At 50.6% G+C, this 23,472-nt stretch overlaps 1 protein-coding gene across 1 annotated transcript in view; it reads right to left on the bottom strand.

Annotated features, from left to right (window-relative positions):
- Positions 1-19,873, bottom strand: part of LOC143974836 (complement C3-like) — a 332,677-nt gene extending 312,804 nt beyond the window's left edge. Inside the window, exon 1 of the mRNA XM_077476590.1 lies at positions 19,756-19,873. Within this exon, the coding sequence (XP_077332716.1) occupies positions 19,756-19,838 (83 nt within the window). The 5' untranslated portion in view covers positions 19,839-19,873. The remainder of the gene's footprint in view (positions 1-19,755) is intronic.
- Positions 19,874-23,472: the final 3,599 nt, after the last annotated feature.

Genomic DNA, 23,472 nt, shown 5'->3' with positions numbered 1-23,472 from the left:
TGTACCGCCAGGAACGGAGTCAACCCGATACATGGTGATATTATGGCTCCCCTAACAAACGTAGCAAATTATGGTGGGAACTGAAGAAGATGAAGGCGCAGATAGTTTTCCTACAGGAGACGCATTTCACCCATCATTCAGTACCCAAACTGCCCAGTCACCTATACAATCAGTGGTATGTTAGCACATCACCAATCAGCAAATCCAGAGGCACAGCAATTGCTGTCCACAAACACTGCCCCTTACAACACAAAAGTACCCTCATAGACCCACTGGGAAGATATGTCTTCTTAAAGGGAACCATTGCAGAATATAAAATACACCTTTGCCAACATCTATGCCCCCAACTTGAATCAACTGATCTTCCTAGACAAAGTACTAGACCGCTTGGCGGAATTTAAAGAGGGCTCCCTAATCCTAGGTGGCGACTTTAATATTAGCCCTGACCCCATCACACAGACGTCCCACGCATTCACACAGCTTCTTAAGGCACTTCCGCAAATCCCTCCAGGCCGCGGGTCTGGTGGATAGCTGGAGGATCCTCCATCCTAAGGATAGGGACCATAGCTATTATTCCAAGGTTCACAACTTATACACAAGAATAGATATGTTGTATGTTGACAGGCCCACTTTGGAACTGCTACAGAGCTCGTCCATCGGCAACATAACTATTTCAGACCATGTTCCGGTTACTCTCACCCTCTCACCCTAGGGCTCTGGACTGGCAACTTAATGAAAATTTGTTGGACGACCCTGTGGTAGAGTCAAAAATATTAGAAACCTTGCAACACTACTTTTTGGAAAACACTACTGCAGATCTAAAAGAGGGCACAATCTGGGAATGCCACAAAGCAGTAGTATGGGGTGAGCTGATTGCCTTGGGCACAAAACTTAAAAGGGAGCAGCAAGCAGACTTTCATAGAGTACTTAATGCACTTCAGCAGGCAGAACTCAAACACAAACACAACAGTGACCCCGAGACTCTTGGGAAACTGACGGAGCTTCGGGAACTGTTTTCGCACCTACTGGAAAGACAGGCGCAGAAGCAGCCGAGATATCTATTGCACAGATATTACGAACACGGTAATAAATGCAGCCGCATGTTAGCGAGAGCACTGCGAAAAAAAGGGCCCAAATGCAAATACACAAACTTACCTCTCCCTCGGGAGAATTGATGTACAAATCCTCCCAAATAGCCACAGGGTTTTGAAACTATTATGCTCACCTATATAACCTAGAAGCCGACATGACCTCGAGTGACAAAGCGGACAAATCCATGAATATCTACATACGAATGGGTTACCGCCTCTGACTGAAGATCAACAGTCTGAGTTAGACTCCCCCATAACCATTGAAGAGATAGCATCTACTATAAAAGCACTCCCAAACGGGAAGAGTCCAGGCCCAGACGGATACACCAAGGCTTATTATAAAAAATTCGCCCAGATACTAACCAACCAGATGTGTAAATATTTCAACTCCCTGACGAAAGGCAACTGCATCCCCCCAGAGGCCTTATTAGCACACATATCTGTTTTACCGAAAGGTGGGAAAGATTCCACCACCCCACAAAGCTATCGTCCCATATACCTATTGAATACTGATGTGAAAATACTGTCAAAAATATTGGCAAACTGACTAAAATATCTCATACCCCAGTCCACCTAGACCAAACAGGCTTTATTACAGGAAGAGAAGCGAAAGACAACTCCATACGAGCGATTCAACTCATTCATTGGGCTAGGAAACAGGAACCCCCCCCCCCCCCATACTTGATACTCTCCACAGATGCTGAGAAAGCATTCAACCACATTGATTGGTCTTATCTGGGTTCAGTTCTCGCTACATGGGGTTTAGGCTCCAACATGTTAAACTGGATATATGCCCTATACACAAAACCTAGCGCACAGGTCAAAGTAAATGGCACTCTTTCATCCACGTTCCCGATCAGGAATGGCCCGGACTTAAGCGTGCCCACTGTCACCCCTCCTCTTCGCACTAGCATTAGAACCTTTGCCGCGTAGAGTGAGAGCGAACTCAGACATAACAGGCCTAACAATAGGGACAGTGGAACATAAACTTTCTGCATACGCGAATGATGTATTATTCCACCTAACGAATCCCCTGATCTCGCTGCCAGCCCTGTTGAAGGTACGCCAACATTTTGGGACTGTTTTGAATTTCAAAATTAACTACACGAAGTCCGAAATCCTGCCCATACAACTACCCCCGAACATGGTCGACAGACTGCAAACAACCTTCCCCTTTGTGTGGGCTAAGACCTCACTTCGCTACCTAGGCATACAACTAACAGACAGCTTTGACACATTATACATGACAAACTACCCTAAGTTGATTTCCGCGGTTAAGCAGGACTTACTACACTGGACGAAAACAGCCTTCACATGGCTGGGGAGAGTGAGTGTAATAAAAATGAACGTCCTACCCAGGATTTTGTTCTATATGCAAATGCTCCCTATATTCTTACTCAAAACCTTCTTTGCCCTCATATCCCACATGTTTACTAATTTCATTTGAAACTCCCAGAAACCTTGCATAGCTTTGAGGATCCTGAGGTGTCCGAAATGCTCCGGTGGCCTGATGGTCCCAGACTTACAGAGGTATTATCAGGCTGTAGTGCTCGAGACTTCTTAACTGGCGATTTCATGACCAATCTAAGTTATGGGTCATGATGGAAAAATACATGGCCGGGAGGAACCTGGCTCCTTAGGGAGCACAGGGGTTATCAGACGAAACATCCCCCCTGACACACCTGACGCTTAAGACTTGGGATAAAATCAACCGAGCACTAAGCCTAGCCCCCCATGTCGCCCTTAGCTCCGCTGGGGGGGTACCTTTGGTTCCCCCCTGGGGAAAGTGCGGACTTCTTTGGTACGTGGGTTGACGATAGAAACGCTAGCTGTGGGAAACTATTGAGGGACGGCAAACTGATATCTTATGACTCCTTAGCAGACATAACCGGAAAACCACAAATGAACTTTTGGAAATATAGACAGTTACACAACTTTCCTCGAGATGAGGGGTAATGCAATAAGAGATATCATGTCACTCACACCTTTCGAGGGCCTGTTCATAGCAGACAAACCAATCCCACGAATGGTATCAGAGCTGTACCAACTGTTGGGGTCCTCGGCCTCCAAACCTATCTGTATAAGGGCATGGGAAAGAGACCTGGGGCAGGAACTTACGAGTACTCAACTGTCATACCTGTACCAGATTACAAATTGTTGTCACGCTGGTACAGGGTCCCCGCAGAATTAGCGCGGATGTACCCCAATAGCTCTGACCTGTGCTAGCGGGGATGCGGAGGCCGGGGAACCCTCCTACATATATGGTGGGAATGCCCGATAATTGCCCCATATTGGAAAGACATTAAGAATCAGATTAGGGAAGTCCTAGGGATAGATATGCCCCTTTCTCCAGTCCACTTTCTCTTGCACTCCCTTCCATGCCAATAAGTCGTTACAAAAAGAACGCATTACCCCACCTGCTAGATGCCGCTAGACGGCTTCTTCCTATCTACTGGAAGAAAATGCAGATACCAAATAAAGAGGCATGGACACGCAAGATAAACCAGATCAGGGAGGCCGAAGAATGGATCGCAACCTGTAAAGGCACTAGAGATAAACACTCGGCCCGATGCGCTCTCTGGACCGACTAGTTCTCTGTCCACAAACAAATCCCCTCTAGCTTGGAGGAATCCCTACTACGACTAACAGACCCAACTCTGGACCACAATAGGGCACCAGAGACAGAGAGTGACTAATACCAACCCCCCCCCCACGAATGGTTGCCAGCCAATCATTAGCGCTGTTGAACCACATCTCTAAAATTCCCTCATAATTTAAATCCTCCTCGTACAACAGTATATCTATTTGTCCCATCTTGTTCGCCAGGCCTCCTGGCATTGGTGAACATGCCACGTAATTAACACCGGCTGCATACTGTCCTCTTATTGGGTATTCCAAGATTGCAAATAGAATTTTTATTATACTTACCTTGGGTTTATGTGCTTTAGTCAACCTACCACTAATGCCCCCAATACTACCCTCTGGAATATATTCCGCAATGACTATCTCTACCTCTAGACCCTCTCCCCGTCGCCTAGTTTAAAAGCCCCTCTAACTTTCTGGCCATCTTCACTCCCAGCAGATCTGCACGATCCTCATTTAGGTGCAGTCTGTCCTTTCTATAGAACTGGTGACCAACTGAGAAGTCGGCCCAGTTCTCCAGGAACCCAAACCCCTCCTTACTACACCAGCTCCTCAGCCACTTGTTTACTTCCCTAATATTTCTGAGAATACTACCTTGGAGGTCCTTTTCCTCAATTTAGCTGCTCAGTGCCCAAAATTGTTCTTTAGGACACTCCATCTGCCTCTGATTTTGTCATTGGTGCCAACTCACATGACAGCCGGGTCTTCCCCAGCCCCTTCCAATAATCTGTCCACCAGATCCATGATGTGCCGAACTTAAGCGCCCACTAGACAGCATACAGTTCGGCACTTCATGTCTGTAACATATTGCCCACTCTCTGTCCTTCTAAGAATTGAGTCCTCTACCACCAGAATCTGTCTTTCCTTTCCCTTCGCTTCCCCCCCACTCTCACTAGAGGAGTTCTTCCCCTGGCAGCTAGGGGAGTACCTCAGCTCCAACAGTGCTGGTACTTGACTGGTTGAACCAACGTAACTGAACGGGGTGTACTTATTGGGATGTTGCAGCCCAGGATCAGCCTCCCTGGCACTTTCCCCTCTATCCTTCCTGACTGTCACCCATTTACTCTTTACTAGTGCCTGCACCTCTTTGTCTCCACCCGCCTCTGTGCTGGCCCCTGCCGGCACCTGCTGGGTACGTTCTCGGCTCTCTTTTAGTATGGAGGGTCTTCTCAGTGCTGACAGTTGATTCCCTAGAACCTGGGTTCCAGGTAAACAATGTGCTTACATTTTGCACAGCAGTATTTGTCCTCGATCAGGTGATCAAGGAACGCATACATGCTGCAAGATGCACATCGAGTCGCATCTCCACACTCGCCGGGCATCGTACCTACTAATTTAATGGGGATTATACCCTGTTCAAATTAACTAACAACTAGCTTTCTGACACTAATACTCATTAATACACAGGTACTCAACAATCCAATACACAGGTACTCACAGCCCACGTGTACTCGCAGCCCACGTCTACTTGCAGGCCACGTGTACTCGTAGCCCACGTCTACTCGCAGTCCATGTGCACTCAAGGCCCACGTGTACTCACAGTCCATGTGCACTCACAGTCCACGTGCAATCGCAGCCCATGTGCACATACAGTCCACGTCCACTCGCAGCCCACATGTACAGCTTGTAAGTTGGAGAAATCCTGTAAGGACGTTATTTCACTAGCTTTGCATCAACTGGAATGGTACATTTAATCCCAAATTGTATAGAATTTATAAATAGGTTAAAAAGTAAGGGTCCCAAAACTGAAGCTTCGGGTACACCACTAATAATCTTAGACCAGTCAGAGTATGATCAATAACCATCACTCTCTGAATACAGTCTTTTAGCCAAGTTTCTATCCATTTACAAACTGAATTTTCTTAAGCCTGTAGACTTTAATTTAAACATTAGCTATGTGTGGGAAATGCTTTTCTAAAATGCAAGTATGTTACAGCCACAGCCACTCTAGACAGTTTTTTTTTTTTTTTTTTTTGCTTACCTCATCATAAAAGGAAATCAGGTTTGTTTGACAACTTCAGCCTTTTGTGAATCCATGCTATAAATTTAGAAACATTGGTTTAGAAATACCAGAGCTCAAGTCTTTAATGACCTGTGAGTATAAGCCACCTGGTCTAGGTGCTTTGATCAACATTATTTTGTCTAAGTGTTTCTGGACCACATTTTTGAGAAATTGTGCATCATTTGGGGATATGTCAATGCTATCCCTATTAAGGACTCCCCATTATACACAGAGCTGAATAAGGTATTTAATATATGTGTGCCACAGTCAGGAGCAGGCCCAGACTGGCCATAGGGCAGACCGGGCATTTGCCCGATCAGGCTGCACAGCAGGAGGTAAGCGGCAGCCTGATCGTGGGTAACACAGGCCACGGCCACCGCTCGCCTACCGCCATGCGGCCGTGCCTGTGTCATGCGGAACTGGCGGCTGCATGGGCTCAGCTGTGTGTCTCTCTCACACACAGCTCAGCCTCAGTGCCACGCTGACAGTTCCGCTCTCCTCCTCCAGCCATGGGTGTCTGCACGGTGGGGAAAGCTGCTGCTGTCACTATTCCCCCCCCGCTCTCCCCCCCCCCTTCTCACGTCGGCAGCAGGGGAAGAGAAGGAGTTCCTGTATGGTCGTTTTTCCTCCCCATTGGCCAAAACAGAGGGCCAATCAGAAGAAACTAGAGGGGCATCATGGGAAATGTAGTCCCAGAGATACACGGCACCATTGGTCTCAGCAGGGAGCAGACTACAGTCCCCATCATGCACTCTGCTGTTGCGAAAGAGAAAACCCAGAAACAAGCTGAGGAGTGCTTGTAGCAGCTACTACAGGAGACATGGCAAATGAAACAGAGGACTGTGCTGGAGGAACTAATAGCCCCAGCACAACCAGAGAGAGAGAGCCATGCTGCACCGCACCACCGGAGAGAGTGACGCTGCACCGCACCACCAGAGAGAGGGACGCTGCACCGCACCACCAGAGAGTGACGCTGCACCGCACCACCAGAGAGAGTCACGCTGCACTGCACCACCAGAGAGAGTAACGCTGCACCGCACCACCAGAGAGAGGGACGCTGCACCGCACCACCAGAGAGTCACGCTGCACCGCACCACCAGAGAGTCACGCTGCACCGCACCACCAGAGAGAGTCACGCTGCACCGCACCACCAGAGAGAGTCACGCTGCACCGCACCACCAGAGAGTCACGCTGCACCGCACCACCAGAGAGAGTCACGCTGCACCGCACCACCAGAGAGAGTCACGCTGCACCGCACCACCAGAGAGAGCGTCGCTGCACCGCACCACCAGAGAGAGCCACGCTGCGCCGCACCACCAGAGAGAGTCACGCTGCACCGCACCACCAGGGAGAGTCACGCTGCACCGCACCACCAGGGAGAGTCACGCTGCACCGCACCACCAGGGAGAGTCACGCTGCACCGCACCACCAGAGGGAGCCACCCTGTACCCGCAGCACCAGAGGGAGCCACCCTGTACCCGCAGCACCAGAGGGAGCCACCCTGTACCCGCGCCACCAGAGGGAGCCACGCTGTACCACGCCACCAGAGAAAGAGCCACGCTGTACCTGCACAACCAGAGAGAGAGACACGCTCTACCGCACCGCCAGAGAGCAGGTCAGTGTCACTGGGCCATGGACACAATAGGTGACAGACAGTACTGGCATGGCCACAATAGGACTGGGACACTATAATATAAAGGGGACTGCCCCGTAAAAGGGCATTGTAATCATTGCAGTGCCCCTTTTTAGTGCAGTTCCCTTTATATCAAAGTGTCCCTGCACATTACAGTGTGGAGGACCAACACCAGCCACCCCCGCTAATGTCTACCGAACCCCCCCCCCCCCCCCCCGGTCCCTGGAAAGGTTGGCTGTTCAATCTAAAATGCCCGGGCCTATTTTTTGTCCCAGTCCGGGCCTGGTCAGGAGTCAGGCTTGGAGACCAATAGCTATAGCAGTAGAGAGGCTCCCAACGACCAGCTGATAAGTGCAGCAGGTCACCCTGGAGGATGACACAGGCTCAACTGAGGTGTCTAAGCACTAACCATTATCCACTAGAGCTTCTGATGGTTAAGATGGATATTGCTGCATGCTAGTACCAGGTCACGGGCCTCAGGATTGCCCCTTCAGGAGGTGAGCAAACCAGGTTCCAGTAGCAGATATAGCAGGTAGGAATCAAGCAGAAGCATGGTCACTGAACAAGCCAAAGGTCAGTAATGACCTTATTATTATTATTATTAATGATACAGCTCAGTATTGTTATCACCCTAATTTTATTTTTGTTATAATCAGATACCAGTGTCTACTAAATGTGCTTATTTTTCAGAAACAAAGCTTAATGAATCTTTAGCATCAACAGGATGACACGCATGATTGACCCTAAAAGTATCTTTTCTCACACCATATTGTCCATTGCTTTCTTTTTGTTACAGGATTATATTGACCTGTCCCCTAAACATTGAAAACCATAAAGAATGCCCATTAAACAATCGACCTCTGATGAAGCCACATGTGTGAAAAATGTGTCAAGTAGGGGTTTAGGCTGCACACCCCCCCTTCGGTTCGCACCAGAACACCTCGACCAGGCAAAAAGTTCTAGCGAACATGCAAACCCTATTAAAGTCTATGGGACAGGAACATGAAAAATCAAAAGTCCCAATTTTAAAGGCTTATATGCAAGTTATTGCCAAAAAACATTATGGGGACTGGGGTACTACCCTAGAGGACATATATCAATGCAAAAAAATGTTTTTAAAACAATAGTTTTTAAAGGAGCAGTCATTTTAATGATGCTTAAAGTGAAACAATAAAAATTAAATATTCCTTTAAATATCATCCCCTTAGGCTGCCTGTTAAGTGGCACTTCTGTGCAATGTATAGAACATGCCGCAGTAATAATGAAATGGATAATGGAACCTCCATCACTTCACTTGCTTGCACTTCCCGGGCCAACTAGCACTGATTGGTGGGCCTGACACTGGCACAGCTAGGCCTAAAGCAGATGATCTTTGTTGGCAGGGACCGTGGGCCCATATGGTGTATTAAATTATAGAAAGTCCCAGTGCTAGCTGTCCCTGTGGCTACTGCTCCCAGTACCACCTCTTCAGGCACTGCCAGTCCTCCTGGCTGCAGCTGCCCCTTTCCACTGCCCATGCCACCACAATCCTCCAGACTGGCTCTGCACCCATCCCAGACTGCTCCATCTCAGTCCTTCCGACTGTGTGAACACTCACCAGCCCTCTTGGCTGTCTCTGTGGAACTCCTGGAGACTTGCCCGGCAGTGTTCTCCCACTGTCCTCTCTTGCTCTTCCAGAAAGGCACGGAATGACACTGCAAGTGTTAATGGAGGGCCGGGCATGACAGTGGTGACTAAGGGACACCGAGGGTTAATAATTCCTGAAAAGGAAGAAAGGAAGTCAGGAGGCTGGCTCTCAGGTTAAGTTTGTGGAGGAAGGGTAGGAGCCTTATAAAAGGGATTGGGCGGAGTGGGGAATGAGTCTGTGGAGAGAGTCTGGAAGAGGAGGCAGTTTTTCCCACCCTCCCTCCCTATATATAAGGTTTAGTGGTTTTTGGTATGGTATTTTCGCTCTGTTTTGTTTCTTTCAGGTGTCGTTTAAAGGTCGTCATGACAGCAAAATGAGGTCTTCGGTGTGGCGGTGTTCCTGGTGGTCTTTGACGGTTGACGGTAAATCAGAGGTGATCTGATGGGGTGGGGGGCTCATCAATAGCATCGGCCCCTCCGGTGTATTCCAGAACGGTGGATGGAATACTGGTATGTGTCACTGCGGGAGGTTGTCTCCGACCGGCTACAGGTGGAGGCCTGGAAAAGTTAAATGGGTACCGCAGTGACTTTTGGTGTTTGGTGGGGTTATGGGTCACCGTCAGAGATCACCAGGATGGGCAGGTTATGGTTGTTGTGTTAATGTTGTATATATATATATATATATATATATATATATATATATATATATATATATTTATTTATTGATTTTATATATATATATATATATATATATATATTTTGTTGGAGTGTTGCTAAGTTGTTAATAAAGGCTGTTGTGGCCATTTTACTCCAAAGAAAGGTGTGGTCTCATCTGTTAATGGGTTTAAAGGTAAGGGAAAGGTAAAAGGTTGGGGAGTATATAGGTTATGGGGTATAAGGGAACATTTAGGCTACACTGGTCATGTGTCTCCTGGTCAGTACACTTCTGTGGGTTGTAAGAGGGTCCCGTCTTCACCCAAGGTCACGCTCCCTCCAAGGCCCCGACAGCCTAACATTCCATCTCCATTTTTCACCCAATCAACTCCTCCCCAGCTGGGCTGACCCTGGGTATTTAAGGAGGCTTGCCCTGTGACAATCCAGATTGGAGATTGGTCAGGGCTCCTCAGAACACCCCAGGTAGCTCCACCTCCCCTCTCCACCTCTCTTTCCAGATAACACCAGAACATTCTGGAAAGAAGTGGGAGGTCCTGATGACACTACCTGTGAGTCACCCAGCTCTATTCTGAGTCACTCCCAGTCCAGATCAAAAACACACCCAGGCTTGGCTGCCAGCCAAGTCTGGAATTTTTACCTACTCTCACAAACATGTACTATCCTCCTAGCACACTAGAGGGTGCTACACTAGTTAGGCCTACTATTCCAAAGGAAAACTGTACTGCTGTTGGCCAATCAATTCCACAGCCATATTGTACCAGTGGGTAGTGGCTGGTGGGTTCTTCTTTTGGGGGGCAACAAACAAACAACACGCCCCTCATCAGCTCCGGTGTCCGCTCCTCAACCTTCCTATGCTGTGTGTCTCCTCTACCGCCAAAGCACTAGGCATCCAATAGCATCGCCTGACTCTTTGGCCAATCAGGAAACAGGATTCAGACCTGCCCCATGATTGGTGGGGAGGAACTTTAGTGTGAAAATAGCGAAAATTCATTCGCTATCATCACACATCTGGGTGGGCACGGAGCACAATGCTCTGCGCTCCGAGCCCACCCTTTATGAAGCCTATTAGAGCCTCTGGCTCTTATCAGGTGCTTCAAAAAACACCCACCCTGCATTGCTCCCGCTGCTATGAATCAAATCCAATGACGCGGGAGCCGGGGGGCAGGGCCAAGTCCTGCTGTCTGTGTCAATGGACGCAGCAGCAGGACACGGGAGCATGCCTGCATTATTTCCCCGAAGGGAGAGTGGCTCTCCAACGGGGCACTTGAGAAGAGGAGGAGCCAGGAGCGCCACTGAGGGACCCCAAAAGAGGAGGATCGGGGCCACTCTGTGCAAAACCAACTGAACTAAAAGAAAAAAATAAGCTTTACATATCCTTGAAGGAATGATGAATGGAGAAATGTATCATAATTCATAAAGAAAAAAATTAATGATTATGCGGTATTTACCAGGGGGAAAAAAAGTGCTGGTAAATATCGCTTTAAAAACTCTTAAAGTGATTGTAAGGCTTTGTTTTTTTTTGTTTTGTTTTTTTAATATCAAACATGTCATACTTACCTCCACTGTGCAGTTTGTTTTGCACAGAGTGGCCCCAATCTTCGACTTCTGGGGTTCCAGCATTTGGGTCCATAGACGCAGAATGCCGGACTCAGCCCCGTCCCCAGCGCCCGCATCATTGGATTTGATTGACAACAGCAGGAGCCAATAGCTGCGCTGCTATCAATCTATCCAATCAAGAGCTGAGACAACGGGCAGAGGGGAAGAGCACGTTTCTGGCGTGTGAATTGCAGGACTCAGGTAATTTCTGCTGACAGCTGATGAGTCATCTGTTGTTAAGGACGCGGTGACCGGCTTCCCAGGATGCTGGGACTGTGACATCATAATGGGCGGGGACATTACTCAGTGACCCCGCCCATTGTCCCTATATAATTCGCCGCGCAACACGTCCCTGTCATTGTGGCCAGAGACAGCGTCGAGTCAGCATCTCAAGGAAGAAGAAGAGAAGGCGATGGTGGCGACAGAAGACCGGGCCACCACCAGTAAAAGAGCTGGAAAAAGGAGCGGAGGCCCGGCAAGAAGAACCGAAGAGGGGGACAAGACCACTGAAGTCGGAAGAAGAGGCGGCGGCGACAGAAGACCGGGCCACCGCTAGTAAAAGAGCTGGAAGAAGAAAGCGGAGGCCTGGCAAGAAGAACCGAAGGGGGGGACAAGACCCCGGAAGTCGGAAGAAGACCCCCGGGCGGTGACGAAGAAGAAAGCTGGGCTCCTCCGCTAGTAAAAGAGCTAGCAGAAGATAGCGAAGGAGTCCAGCGAGAAGATCCCCCAAGATGGAAGAAGACCCCTGGAGCTGTGCAAAAAATTATTTTAAAACCCTTGTGTGGTGTTTTTTAATTTTTTTTTCACCAGGTGAATGGGTAGGGGTACATTGTACCCCATACTCATTCACATATGGTGGGGGGCCGGTATCTGGGGGCCCCTTATTAAAGGGGGCTCCCAGATTCCGATAAGCCCCCGCCCACAGACCCCGACAACCAACGGCCAGGGTTGTCGGGAACATGGGGACAAGGTGCTTTGGGGTGGGGGGGTCCCAAGGCCCCCCTTCCCCAAAGCACCCCCCCATGTTGAGGGCACGCTGCCTGGTACGGCTCAGGAGGGGGGGACGCTGGCTCGTCCCCACCCCCTTTCCTGACCGGCCAGGTTGCATGCTCAGATAAGGGTCTTATATGGACCTTGGGGGGGACCCCCACACAGTTTTTTCGGTGTAGGACTTCCCCTTTAAGTCCATACCAGGTGACAGGGCCAGCGACGTGTCAATCTCACCGTCAAAGGCGGCGACATTGACTTCCTTCCCTAGTCCCGGCTACCTGGAGCCGCGTTAAAAATGAACGGACTTTCCTCCGTGTGTGGACAAGTCCATTCATTTCAAAAGTCTGGCGGACTAGCACACAGACGGCCGGATTGAGTCAAAACTACTTTCTAAGTCCGCCAGAATTTTGGGAAAAAAACGTTTCCAAGTCCGCCGGATAGACTGATCGTGTGTACGCGGCATTAGTGAATTGACCTCAATGATCTCAAACACAAAGTCAAGGAAACTCTCAATTGGTTTCAAAGAAAGATTTAAAAAAAAAGCTGCTAGAATGTCCCAGCCAATTACCTGACATGATCCATAGAAAATCTATTGAAAGAACGAACGTTCAGGCCGCGTACACACGGGCGGACTGTTCGCCCAACTTTGTCCGCTGAACAGTGTTTCAGCGGACAGTCCGCCCGTGTGTGGGCTTTCAGCGGACAGTTTGACGGACAAAGTCTTTCGGAAATTCCGAAAAACTGTCCGCTGAAACTTTGTTTGAGCGAACAGTCCGCCCGTGTGTAGGCTACTTTCGAAATGAGCAAACTGTTCCCGCTCGGAGGAAAGTCTGCTCATTTCGAGCGCGTGTGAAGGTAGGCGGGGCCCGCGACGGAGACGTCGCGGGCTCCGCCGCCTGGAATGGACTTAAAGGGGAACCCCAACGCCGAAAAAAATCGGCGTGGGGGTCCCCCCAAAGTCCACAACAGACCCTTGTCCGAGCACGCTACCCGGCCGGCCAGGAAAGGGGGGCGAGCGAGCGCGCCCCCCCTCCTGAGCCGTACCAGGCCGCGTGCCCTCAACATGGGGGGTGCCTTGGGGAAGGGGGGGCCGCGTGGCCCCCCCACCCCAAAGCACCTTGTCCCCATGTTGATGAGGACAAGGGCCTCTTCCCGACAACCCTGGCCGTTGGTTGTCGGGGTCTGCGGGCGGGGGGCTTATCGGAATCCGGGAGCCCCCTTTAAGAAGGGGGCCCCCGGATACCGGCCCCCCACCCTATGTGAATGAGTATGGGGTACAATGTACCCCTACCCATTCACCTGTAAAATAAAAGTACCCAAAAAAAAACACAACACACGAGAAAAAATATTTTATTGCACAGCTCCGGGGGTCTTCCGTCTTCGGGGGTCTTCTCGCCGGACTCCTCCGCTATCTTCGTGTAGCTCTTTTGCTAGCGGAGGAGTCCGGCTTTCTTCCTCCCCGCCGCCGGCCTCTTCTCCCGACTTCGGGGGTCTTGTCCCCCTCTTCGGTTCTTCTGCCGGGCCACCGCGCCTTCTTGTAGCTCTTTTGCAGGCGGTGGCCCGGTCTTCTGTCGCCGCCGCCTTCCGTTCTTCTGCCGGGCCACCGCGCCTTCTTATAGCTCTTTTGCAGGCGGTGGCCCGGTCTTCTGTCGCCGCTGTCGCCGTCGCCGCCTTCCGTTCTTCTTCTTCTTCTTGTTCTTCTTCTTCTTCTCCAGGAGATGTTGACACGACGCTCTCTCCGGCCGGAATGCCAGAGCAGCCCTGCGCTGCCACTTATATAGTGACAATGGGGCGGTGTCACATGGTATATGTCACATGGGTTGGTCACATGGGTTGATGTCACATGGTGACCCCGCCCCCTTACGATGTCATAGTCCCCATGTGACATCAACCCATGTGACCAACCCATGTGACATATACCATGTGACACCGCCCCATTGTCACTATATAAGTGGCAGCGCAGGGCGGCTCTGGCATTCCGGCCGGAGAGAGCGTCGTGTCAACATCTCCTGGAGAAGAAGAAGAACAAGAAGAAGAAGAAGAACGGAAGGCGGCGACGGCGACAGCGGCGACAGAAGACCGGGCCCCTGCCTGCAAAAGAGCTATAAGAAGGCGCGGTGGCCCGGCAGAAGAACGGAAGGCGGCGGCGACAGAAGACCGGGCCACCGCCTGCAAAAGAGCTACAAGAAGGCGCGGTGGCCCGGCAGAAGAACCGAAGAGGGGGACAAGACCCCCGAAGTCAGGAGAAGAGGCCGGCGGCGGGGAGGAAGAAAGCCGGACTCCTCCGCTAGCAAAAGAGCTACACGAAGATAGCGGAGGAGTCCGGCGAGAAGACCCCCGAAGACGGAAGACCCCCGGAGCTGTGCAATAAAATATTTTTTCTCGTGTGTTGTGTTTTTTTTTGGGTACTTTTATTTTACAGGTGAATGGGTAGGGGTACATTGTACCCCATACTCATTCACATAGGGTGGGGGGCCGGTATCCGGGGGCCCCCTTCTTAAAGGGGGCTCCCGGATTCCGATAAGCCCCCCCGCCCGCAGACCCCGACAACCAACGGCCAGGGTTGTCGGGAAGAGGCCCTTGTCCTCATCAACATGGGGACAAGGTGCTTTGGGGTGGGGGGGCCGCGCGGCCCCCCCTTCCCCAAGGCACCCCCCATGTTGAGGGCACGCGGCCTGGTACGGCTCAGGAGGGGGGGCGCGCTCGCTCGCCCCCCCCTTTCCTGGCCGGCCGGGTAGCGTGCTCGGACAAGGGTCTGTTGTGGACTTTGGGGAAACCCCCACGCCGATTTTTTCCGGCGTTGGGGTTCCCCTTTAAGTCCATTCCAGGCGGCGGTGCCCGCGACGTCTCCTTCGCGGGCCCCGCCTACCTGTACACGCGCTCGAAATGGGCGGACTTGCCTCCGCCTTACGTGGGCGAGTCCGTTCATTTCAAAAGTTGAGCGAACTGTTTGGCAAACAGTTCGCTGAAACAGTCCGCTCGTGTGTGGGCAAGTCCGCTCATGCAAATTTTGAGCGGACTGTTGCGGCAACTGTTTGACGAACAAAGTTTCAGCGAACAGTCCCCGCGTGTGTACGCGGCCTCAGAGTTTATAGAAGAGGCCCACGGAACCTTCAAGATTTGAAGACTGTGTGGAAGAATTGGTCAAAATCACATCTAAGCAATGCATGCGACTAGTTTCTCTATTTAGGTGTCTTGAAGCTGTCATTATCAACATAGGATTTTGTATGAGGTATTAAATAAATTTTAGTTAGCGCGTTCGATACTGTTTGCCTTTATCATTCCATTTTATTAAACATAACTTCATTTCTGAAATGTTGTTTTGGTTTCTTTGTATGTATGGATTGCATGGGTTGTTACCGACGTATGATGAACATTTAATGTCAATAACATCTTTAGAAACATATTTACCTAGAAAAATTGTGATGTGTTCAATACTTATTTTACACGCTATATATATATATACATACATTACAGCCTTTAGTTCAATGTTTTTTTAATCTGAATTATATGTGATGAATCAGAACACAATAGTCTAAGACCCCTTTCACACCACACTGCCCTTTGCGTCGGCGGTAAAACGCCGCTATTTTTAGCGGCGTTTTACCCCTGGATTTGCGGCGCATTTCGGCTGCTAGCGGGCGCTTTTACCCCCCGCTAGTGGCTGCGAAAGGGTTAAAAACACCGGCAATACGCCACAATAGCGGCGTTTTGCCGACGGCATTACAGCACTGCCCCATTGATTTCAATGGGGAGCAGCGGTGGAGGAGCGGTAAACACACCGCTCCTTCACCGCTCCAAAGAAGCTGCTGGCAGGACTTTTTTCTGACATCCTGCCAGCGCACCGCTGTAGTGTGAAAGCCCTCGGGGCTTTCACACTGCACACAATGGTGCAGCTTCTTTAGGGCGGATTGCAGGCGCTATTTCCAACGCTATAACGCCTGCAAAACGCCCTGGTGTGAAAGGGGTCTAAGTTGGTCAATTAAATTTGAAAAATATATACATAAAACTATTTTTAAGAAATAAAGAACAGATAATTGGCATGTGCGTATGTATTCATCCCCTTTGTTATGAAGCCCATAAAAAGCTCTGGATCAACCAATTACCTTCAGAAGTCACATAATTAGTGAAATGATGTCCACCTGTGCGCAATCCAAGTTGCACTTGATCTGTCATTACATATACCCTCCTTTTTGAAACACCCCAGAGGCTGCAACACCTAATGCCGCGTGCACACGTAGCCGACTATCTGATGGACTTAGACTGGCGGACTTCCCGCCAGACTGTCCGTCGGACTTTCCGAACGGGCTACTTGCCCACACACGGCACTTTTTCAGCGGACTAATACGGCGTACTAAGTCCGCCGTACTATCCGCCTACTTTTGAAATGAACGGACTCGCCCACACACGCAGAGGAAAGTCTGCTCATTTTGAGCGCGTCTCCAGGTAGGCGGGGCCCCGCGAAGGAGACGTCGCTGGCCCCACCTGGTATGGACTTAAAGGGGAACCCCAACGCCGGAAAAAATCGGCGTGGGCCCCCCCCCCCAAGTCCACAACAGACCCTTGTCCGAGCACGCTACCCGGCCGGCCAGGAAAGGAGGGGCGAGCGAGCTCCCCCCCCCTCCTGAGCTGTACCAGGCCGCGTGCCCTCAACATGGGGGGTGCCTTGGGGAAGGGGGCTGCGCGGCCCCCCCACCCCAAAGCACCTTGTCCCCATGTTGATGAGGACAAGGGCCTCTTCCCGACAACCCTGGCCGTTGGTTGTCGGGGGTCTGCGGGTGGGGGGCTTATCGGAATCCGGGAGCCCCCTTTAATAAGGGGGCCCCCGGATACCGGCCCCCCACCCTATGTGAATGAGTATGGGGTACAATGTACCCCTACCCATTCACCTGTAAAATAAAGTACAAAAAAAAACACAACACACAAGATAAAATAGTTTATTGCACAGCTCCGGGGGTCTTCCATCTTCGGGGGTCTTCTCGCCGCACTCCTCCACTATCTTCTTGTAGCTCTTTTGCTAGCGGAGGAGCCCGGCATTCTTCTTCGTCGCCGCGGCCTCTTCTTCCGACTTCGGGGGTCTTGTCCCCCTCTTCGGTTCTTCTGCCGGGCCACCGCGCCTTCTAATAGCTCTTTTACAGGCGGTGGCCCGGTCTTCTGTCGCCGCCGCCGCCTTCCGTTCTTCTTCTTCTCCTTCTTCTCCTGGAGATGTTGACTCAAAGCTCTCTCCGGCCGCAATGCCAGGGACGCGCTGCGCTGCGACTTATATAGGGACAAGGGGCGGTGTCATCGGTTGATGTCACATGGGTTGTCACATGGTGACCCCGCCCCCTTACGATGTCACAGTCCCGGAGGATGCTGGGACTGTCGCCATGTGACATCAACCCATGTGACATCAACCGATGACACCGCCCCTTGTCCCTATATAAGTCGCAGCGCAGCGCGTCCCTGGCATTGCGGCCGGAGAGAGCTTCCAGTCAACATCTCCAGGAGAAGAAGGAGAAGAAGAAGAACGGAAGGTGGCGCGGCGGCGGCAACAGAAGACCGGGCCACCGCCTGTAAAAGAGCTATAAGAAGGCGCGGTGGCCCGGCAGAAGAACCGAAGAGGGGGACAAGACCCCTGAAGTCGGAAGAAGAGGCCGCTGCGACGAAGAACAATGCCGGGCTCCTCCGCTAGCAAAAGAGCTACAAGAAGATAGCGGAGGAGTCCGGCGAGAAGACCCCCGAAGACGGAAGACCCCCGGAGCTGTGCAATAAACTATTTTATCTTGTGTGTTGTGGGTTTTTTTTGTACTTTATTTTACAGGTGAATGGGTAGGGGTACATTGTACCCCATACTCATTCACATAGGGTGGGGGGCCGGTATCCGGGGGCCCCCTTATTAAAGGGGGCTCCCGGATTCCAATAAGCCCCTCGCCCGCAGACCCCCACAACCAACGGCCAGGGTTCGTTAGCTCGCCCCTCCTTTCCTGGCCGGCCGGGTAGCGTGCTCGGACAAGGGTCTGTTGTGGACTTGGGGGGGACCCCATGCCAATTTTTTTCGGTGTTGGGGTTCCCCTTTAAGTCCATACCAGGTGGCGGGGCCAGCGGCGTCTCCTTCGCGGGCCCCGCCTACCTGCAGACCCGCTCGAAAAGAGCGGACTTTTCTCCGGGCGGGAAAAGTCCGCTCATTTCAAAAGTACGGCGGACTGGCACACACACGGCCAGATTGTCCGCCGAAATGCGAGTCCGGCGGGAAGATTGGAGTGCAAAACTACTTTCTAAGTCCGCCGTACTGTCGGGTCAAAAAAGTATGCCGGAGGCTACACACGGGGGGATTGTCCGGCGGACTTCAGTTTGCCGGACTTTTCCACCCGCTTGTTTGATCATGTGTACGCGGCATGAGGCACCACTAACCAAACACTGCCATGAAGACCAAGGAACTCTCCAAACAACTAAGGGACAATGTTGTTGAGAAGTACATTTAAATACATCAAGGGGTGAATAGGAGGGCAGTTTTTTTCGACATGAAAACCAAAATCAAGAACAAGGTTACATGACTTCAAACTAACTGGAAAGTTCAAAACTAATTCTAGAAAATATTATTTTACCAAAAGGGTAGTTGAAGCTTGGAATACATTTCCAGCAGAGGTAGTGAGACAGTCAACCGCAAATGGATTCACACATGCATGGGGCAAACATGCATGGGGCAGGCATAGATCTATACAGAAAAATTAACAAAAAAAAAAATGGGCTGACTTTTCTGCCGTCACTTTTCTCTGTTTCTATGTTACTTAGCAGTGCAAAAATCTAATTGTTCAGTAAAGAGGGTACAAATTGCCTGTAATTTCTGTAACATAGATTTAATATTGTCTGCAATTCATTTTTCCTAGCAACAAAAACACTAATGCCGCGTACACACGACCGGAATTTTCGAGGGACTAGGTCCGACGGTCTTTCCGACAGACTTTCGGCGGAGTTCCGATGGACTTTCCGAATGAACGGACTTGGCCACACACAATCACACCAAAGTCCGACGGATTTAAACGTGATGACGTACGACCGGACTAGAATAAGGAAGTTCATAGCCAGTAGCCAATAGCTGCCCTAGCCTTGGTTTTTGTCCGTCGGACTAGCATACACACGAACGGATTTCTCAGTCCGGCGGAGTTCCGGTGGAAAAATGTAAAACATGTTCTATTTCTAAAGTCCGCCGGATTTTTGGCAAGCAAAGGTCTGATGGAGCCCACACACGATCGAATTGTCCGACGGACTCGTTCTGTCGGACCTTTGCTGTCAAAAAGTCCGGTCGTGTGTACGCGGCATAAGAAGAGAATTATACTTTTGATATGAGTTTGAGATGTGTCAGATCATTTACATTTTCTATCAGGTGCAGTTTACCTGCATTTATCCTGCTGCTGCTTATCTATTCCCATAGACTTGTATGGAGGAAAAGGCAATTTTAGCCAACAAATTCCCCTTGACACTGGTCCCAAGAGGCTGGCAAGAGGTTTAATACTTACAATGGTTTGCATGTTGTAAGGCGAATTGAAAGCTGAATGCAGAGAAGAACAGGAAGAAAAGAGAAATATCGACTCATGATCATCAGTGGAGTCCCACGAGAAATGTATTGTGTACTTTCAAAACTGCTTTTATTTAGAGATCCGGCCCAAAAGAGCAAAAGTCAAGACTGGTTTGCTTAATTGGTTACGCATTTTTAACAGACAAGAAATCACATGGTTTCGAATTCTACTGGTCAACCTTTAGCCAAGGTCTGTTTACTGTGTAAATAAATTAATAATAGTAAAGAATATTTTAAATGAAAAACAAAAAGAATAAATATTCAGTTTCACATTTTGGTGTGAGGCTAAATGATGTATGCAGGGGTGTTGCACATGCCTTGTAACTATGGATGCAACTGCCCATTTATATTTTGTTTTTGGTTTGTTGAAATACACATCATTTCTTCCCCTTCCTCCTTTAAGATGCTTGCAGAAAGATTCTAGAATGTTGATTTTTGGTTAAAGGTTTCCCGAGATGTCTTTCAATTTAGTGGAACAATAGAGGTTGCTGTCGCCAGAGTGTTGACTCTTATGCCGCGTACACACGATCAAACAATCGGGTGGATAAGTCCGGAAAACTGAAGTCCGCCGGACAATCCCCCCCTGTGTAGCCTCCGGCATACTTTTTTGACCCGAAAGTACGGCGGACTTAGAAAGTAGTTTTGCACTCCAATCTTCCCGCCGGACTCGCATTTCGGCGGACAATCCTGCCGTGTGTGTGCCAGTCCGCCGTACGTTTGAAATGAGCAGACTTTTCCCGCCCGGAGAAAAGTCCGCTCATTCGAGCGGGTCTGCAGGTAGGCGGGGCCCGCGAAGGATACGTCGCTGGCCCCGCCACCTGGTATGGACTTAAAGGGGAACCCCAACGCCGAAAAAAATCGGCGTGGGGGTCTTCCCAGGTCCACAACAGACCCTTGTCCGAGCACCTTGTCCCCATGTTGATGAGGACAAGGGCCTCTTCCCGACAACCCTGGCCGTTGGTTGTCAGGGTCTGCGGGCGGGGGGCTTATCGGAATCCGGCCCCCCACTCTATGTGAATGAGTATGGGGTACAATGTACCCCTACCCATTCACCTGTAAAATAAAGTATAAAAAAAACACAACACACAAGATAAAATAGTTTATTGCACAGCTCCGGGGGTCTTCCGTCTTCGGTGTCTTCTCGCCGGACTCCTCCGCTATCTTCTTGTAGCTCTTTTGCTAGCGGAGGAGCCCGGCTTTCTTCCTCGCCGCCGGCCTCTTTTTCCGACTTCGGGGGTCTCGTCCCCCTCTTCGGTTCTTCTGCTGGGCCACCGCGCCTTCTTATAGCTCTTTTACAGGCGGTGGGCCCGGTCTTCTGTCGCCGCCGCCGCCGCCTTCCGTTTTTCTTCTTCTCTTTCTTCTCCTGGAGAAGTTGACACGACGTTCTCTCCGGCCGCAATGCCAGGGACGCGGTGCACGGCGACTTATATAGGGACAAGGGGCGGGGTCATCGGTTGATGTCACATGGTGACCCCGCCCCCTTACGATGTCACAGTCCCGGAGGATGCTGGGACTGCCGCCATGTGACATCAACCCATGTGACATCAACCCATGTGACATCAACTGATGACCCCGCCCCTTGTCCCTATATAAGTCGCCGTGCACCACGTCCCTGGCATTGCGGCCGGAGAGAACGTTATGTCAACATCTCCAGGAGAAGAAGGAGAAGAAGAAGAACGGAATGCGGCGGCGGCGGCGACAGAAGACTGGGCCACCTCCTGCAAAAGAGCTATAAGAAGGCGCGGTGGCCCGGCAGAAGAACCGAAGAGGGGGACAAGACCCCGAAGTCGGAAGAAGAGGCCGGCGGCGAGGAAGAAAGTCGGGCTCCTCCGCTAGCAAAAGAGCTACAAGAAGATAGCGGAGGAGTCCGGCGAGAAGACCCCCGAAGACGGAAGACCCCCGGAGCTGTGCAATAAACTATTTTATCTTGTGTGTTGTGTTTTTTTTTGTACTTTATTTTACAGGTGAATGGGTAGGGGTACATTGTACCCCATACTCATTCACATAGGGTGGGGGGCCGGTATCCAGGGGCCCCCTTTTTAAAGGGGGCTCCCGGATTCCGATAAGCCCCCCGCCCGCAGACCCCGACAACCAACGGCCAGGGTTGTCGGGAAGAGGCCCTTGTCCTCATCAACATGGGGACAAGGTGCTTTGGGGTGGGGGGGCCGCGCGGCCCCCCCTTCCCCGAGGCACCCCCCATGTTGAGGGCACGTGGCCTGGTACGGCTCAGGAGGGGGGGGCTCGCTCGCCCCTCCTTTCCTGGCCGGACGGGTAGCGTGCTCGGACAAGGGTCTGTTGTGGACCTGGGGGGACCCCCACGCCGATTTTTTTCCGCGTTGGGGTTCCCCTTTAAGTCCATACCAGGTGGCGGGGCCAGCGACGTATCCTTCGTGGGCCCCGCCTACCTGGAGACCCGCTCGAATGAGCGGACTTTACTCCACGTGTGTGGGCGAGTCCGTTCATTTCAAAAGTACGACGGACTTAGTACGCCGTATTAGTCCGCTGAAAAAGTGCCGTGTGTGGGCAAGTAGCCCGTTCGGAAAGTCCGACGGACAGTCTGGCGGGAAGTCCGCCAGACTAAGTCCGTCGGACAGACGGCTACGTGTGTACGCGGCATTAGTCAGCTGAATAGACAGGTTTAGGTTTGTTTCTCACTAGCTTGGACAAATAGAAAGTGATAAACTCTGTCTTTTCTCAACAGTTAGGCTGACCATACACGGAGCAAATTTCTTTCCACCTTTTCCGCCAATCACAGGTTGCCGGAAAGAAATTCGCTCGTATCCCCCATTCATACTTGAGATGCGCCTGCACCTGAATCCAATTAAAGAATCGGCTTGGGTGAGGACATCGCTGGATCCCTGGACAGGTCCTTATATTACAGTATGTGTAGCTGCCGACTAAATTTTTTTAGGGGGAGCCTGGAGCTCCTCTTTAGGGCATCATTTATTACCAAAGTTTCTGTATATAATATATAAACAAATCTGAGAGCTAAATAAGTAGCATCAGCTTGTCAACGAGATTATAGTAAAAAAAATACAAAGGTTTATTATAATCAAATAATTTATTCTAGGATCACATCTGTGCGTCTGCACTTAATGCATTTTTCAGGCTCATTTTGCAGTGCGTGCACTTTAATACACTGTGTATAGCCCCCCTGTGACATCGGCAGCCCAGCATGGACCGGTCGATAACATCACAGGGGGGCGGTGCCACCAGGTGACGTTGCCGGGTGGCCTCGCCACATAGCTATTTAGGAAAAGTAACATGGCAGGCCAGGCAGACAACTGAAGCATTCATCGGGAGCAAAGCTGTTTTATTTATTTTTTTCCTTTTTTTGGGTCCGGTGGTGGCGGTGAGTGGCGGCTTTACATCGGGAGACATTGTTTTTTGTTTTTTTTAATATAGGAATTGTCAAAAACGTGTGTGTTGTCTTTATTTACTTTGTACTCTTTTTGGTGAATGGGTAGGAGTACTATGTACCCCATACTCATTCACATGAAGGGGGTGGGATCTGGGGGCCCCCTTTTTGAAGGGGGCTTCCAGATTCCAATAAGCCCCCCCCCCGCATGCACGCAGACCTCCACAACTACAGCCCAGGGTTGGGGGGAAGAGGCCCTTGTCCCCATCAACATGCCCCTTGTTCAGAGCATGTAGTCTG

This window comes from Lithobates pipiens, unplaced genomic scaffold (assembly GCF_037356315.1).
Source record: "Lithobates pipiens isolate NorthernLeopardFrog02 unplaced genomic scaffold, aLitPip1_a1.2 Scaffold_13, whole genome shotgun sequence".
Classification (NCBI taxonomy): domain Eukaryota; kingdom Metazoa; phylum Chordata; class Amphibia; order Anura; family Ranidae; genus Lithobates; species Lithobates pipiens.
The sequence above is the reverse complement of the archived record's forward strand: the minus strand, read 5'-3'. Positions and strand labels throughout refer to the sequence as shown.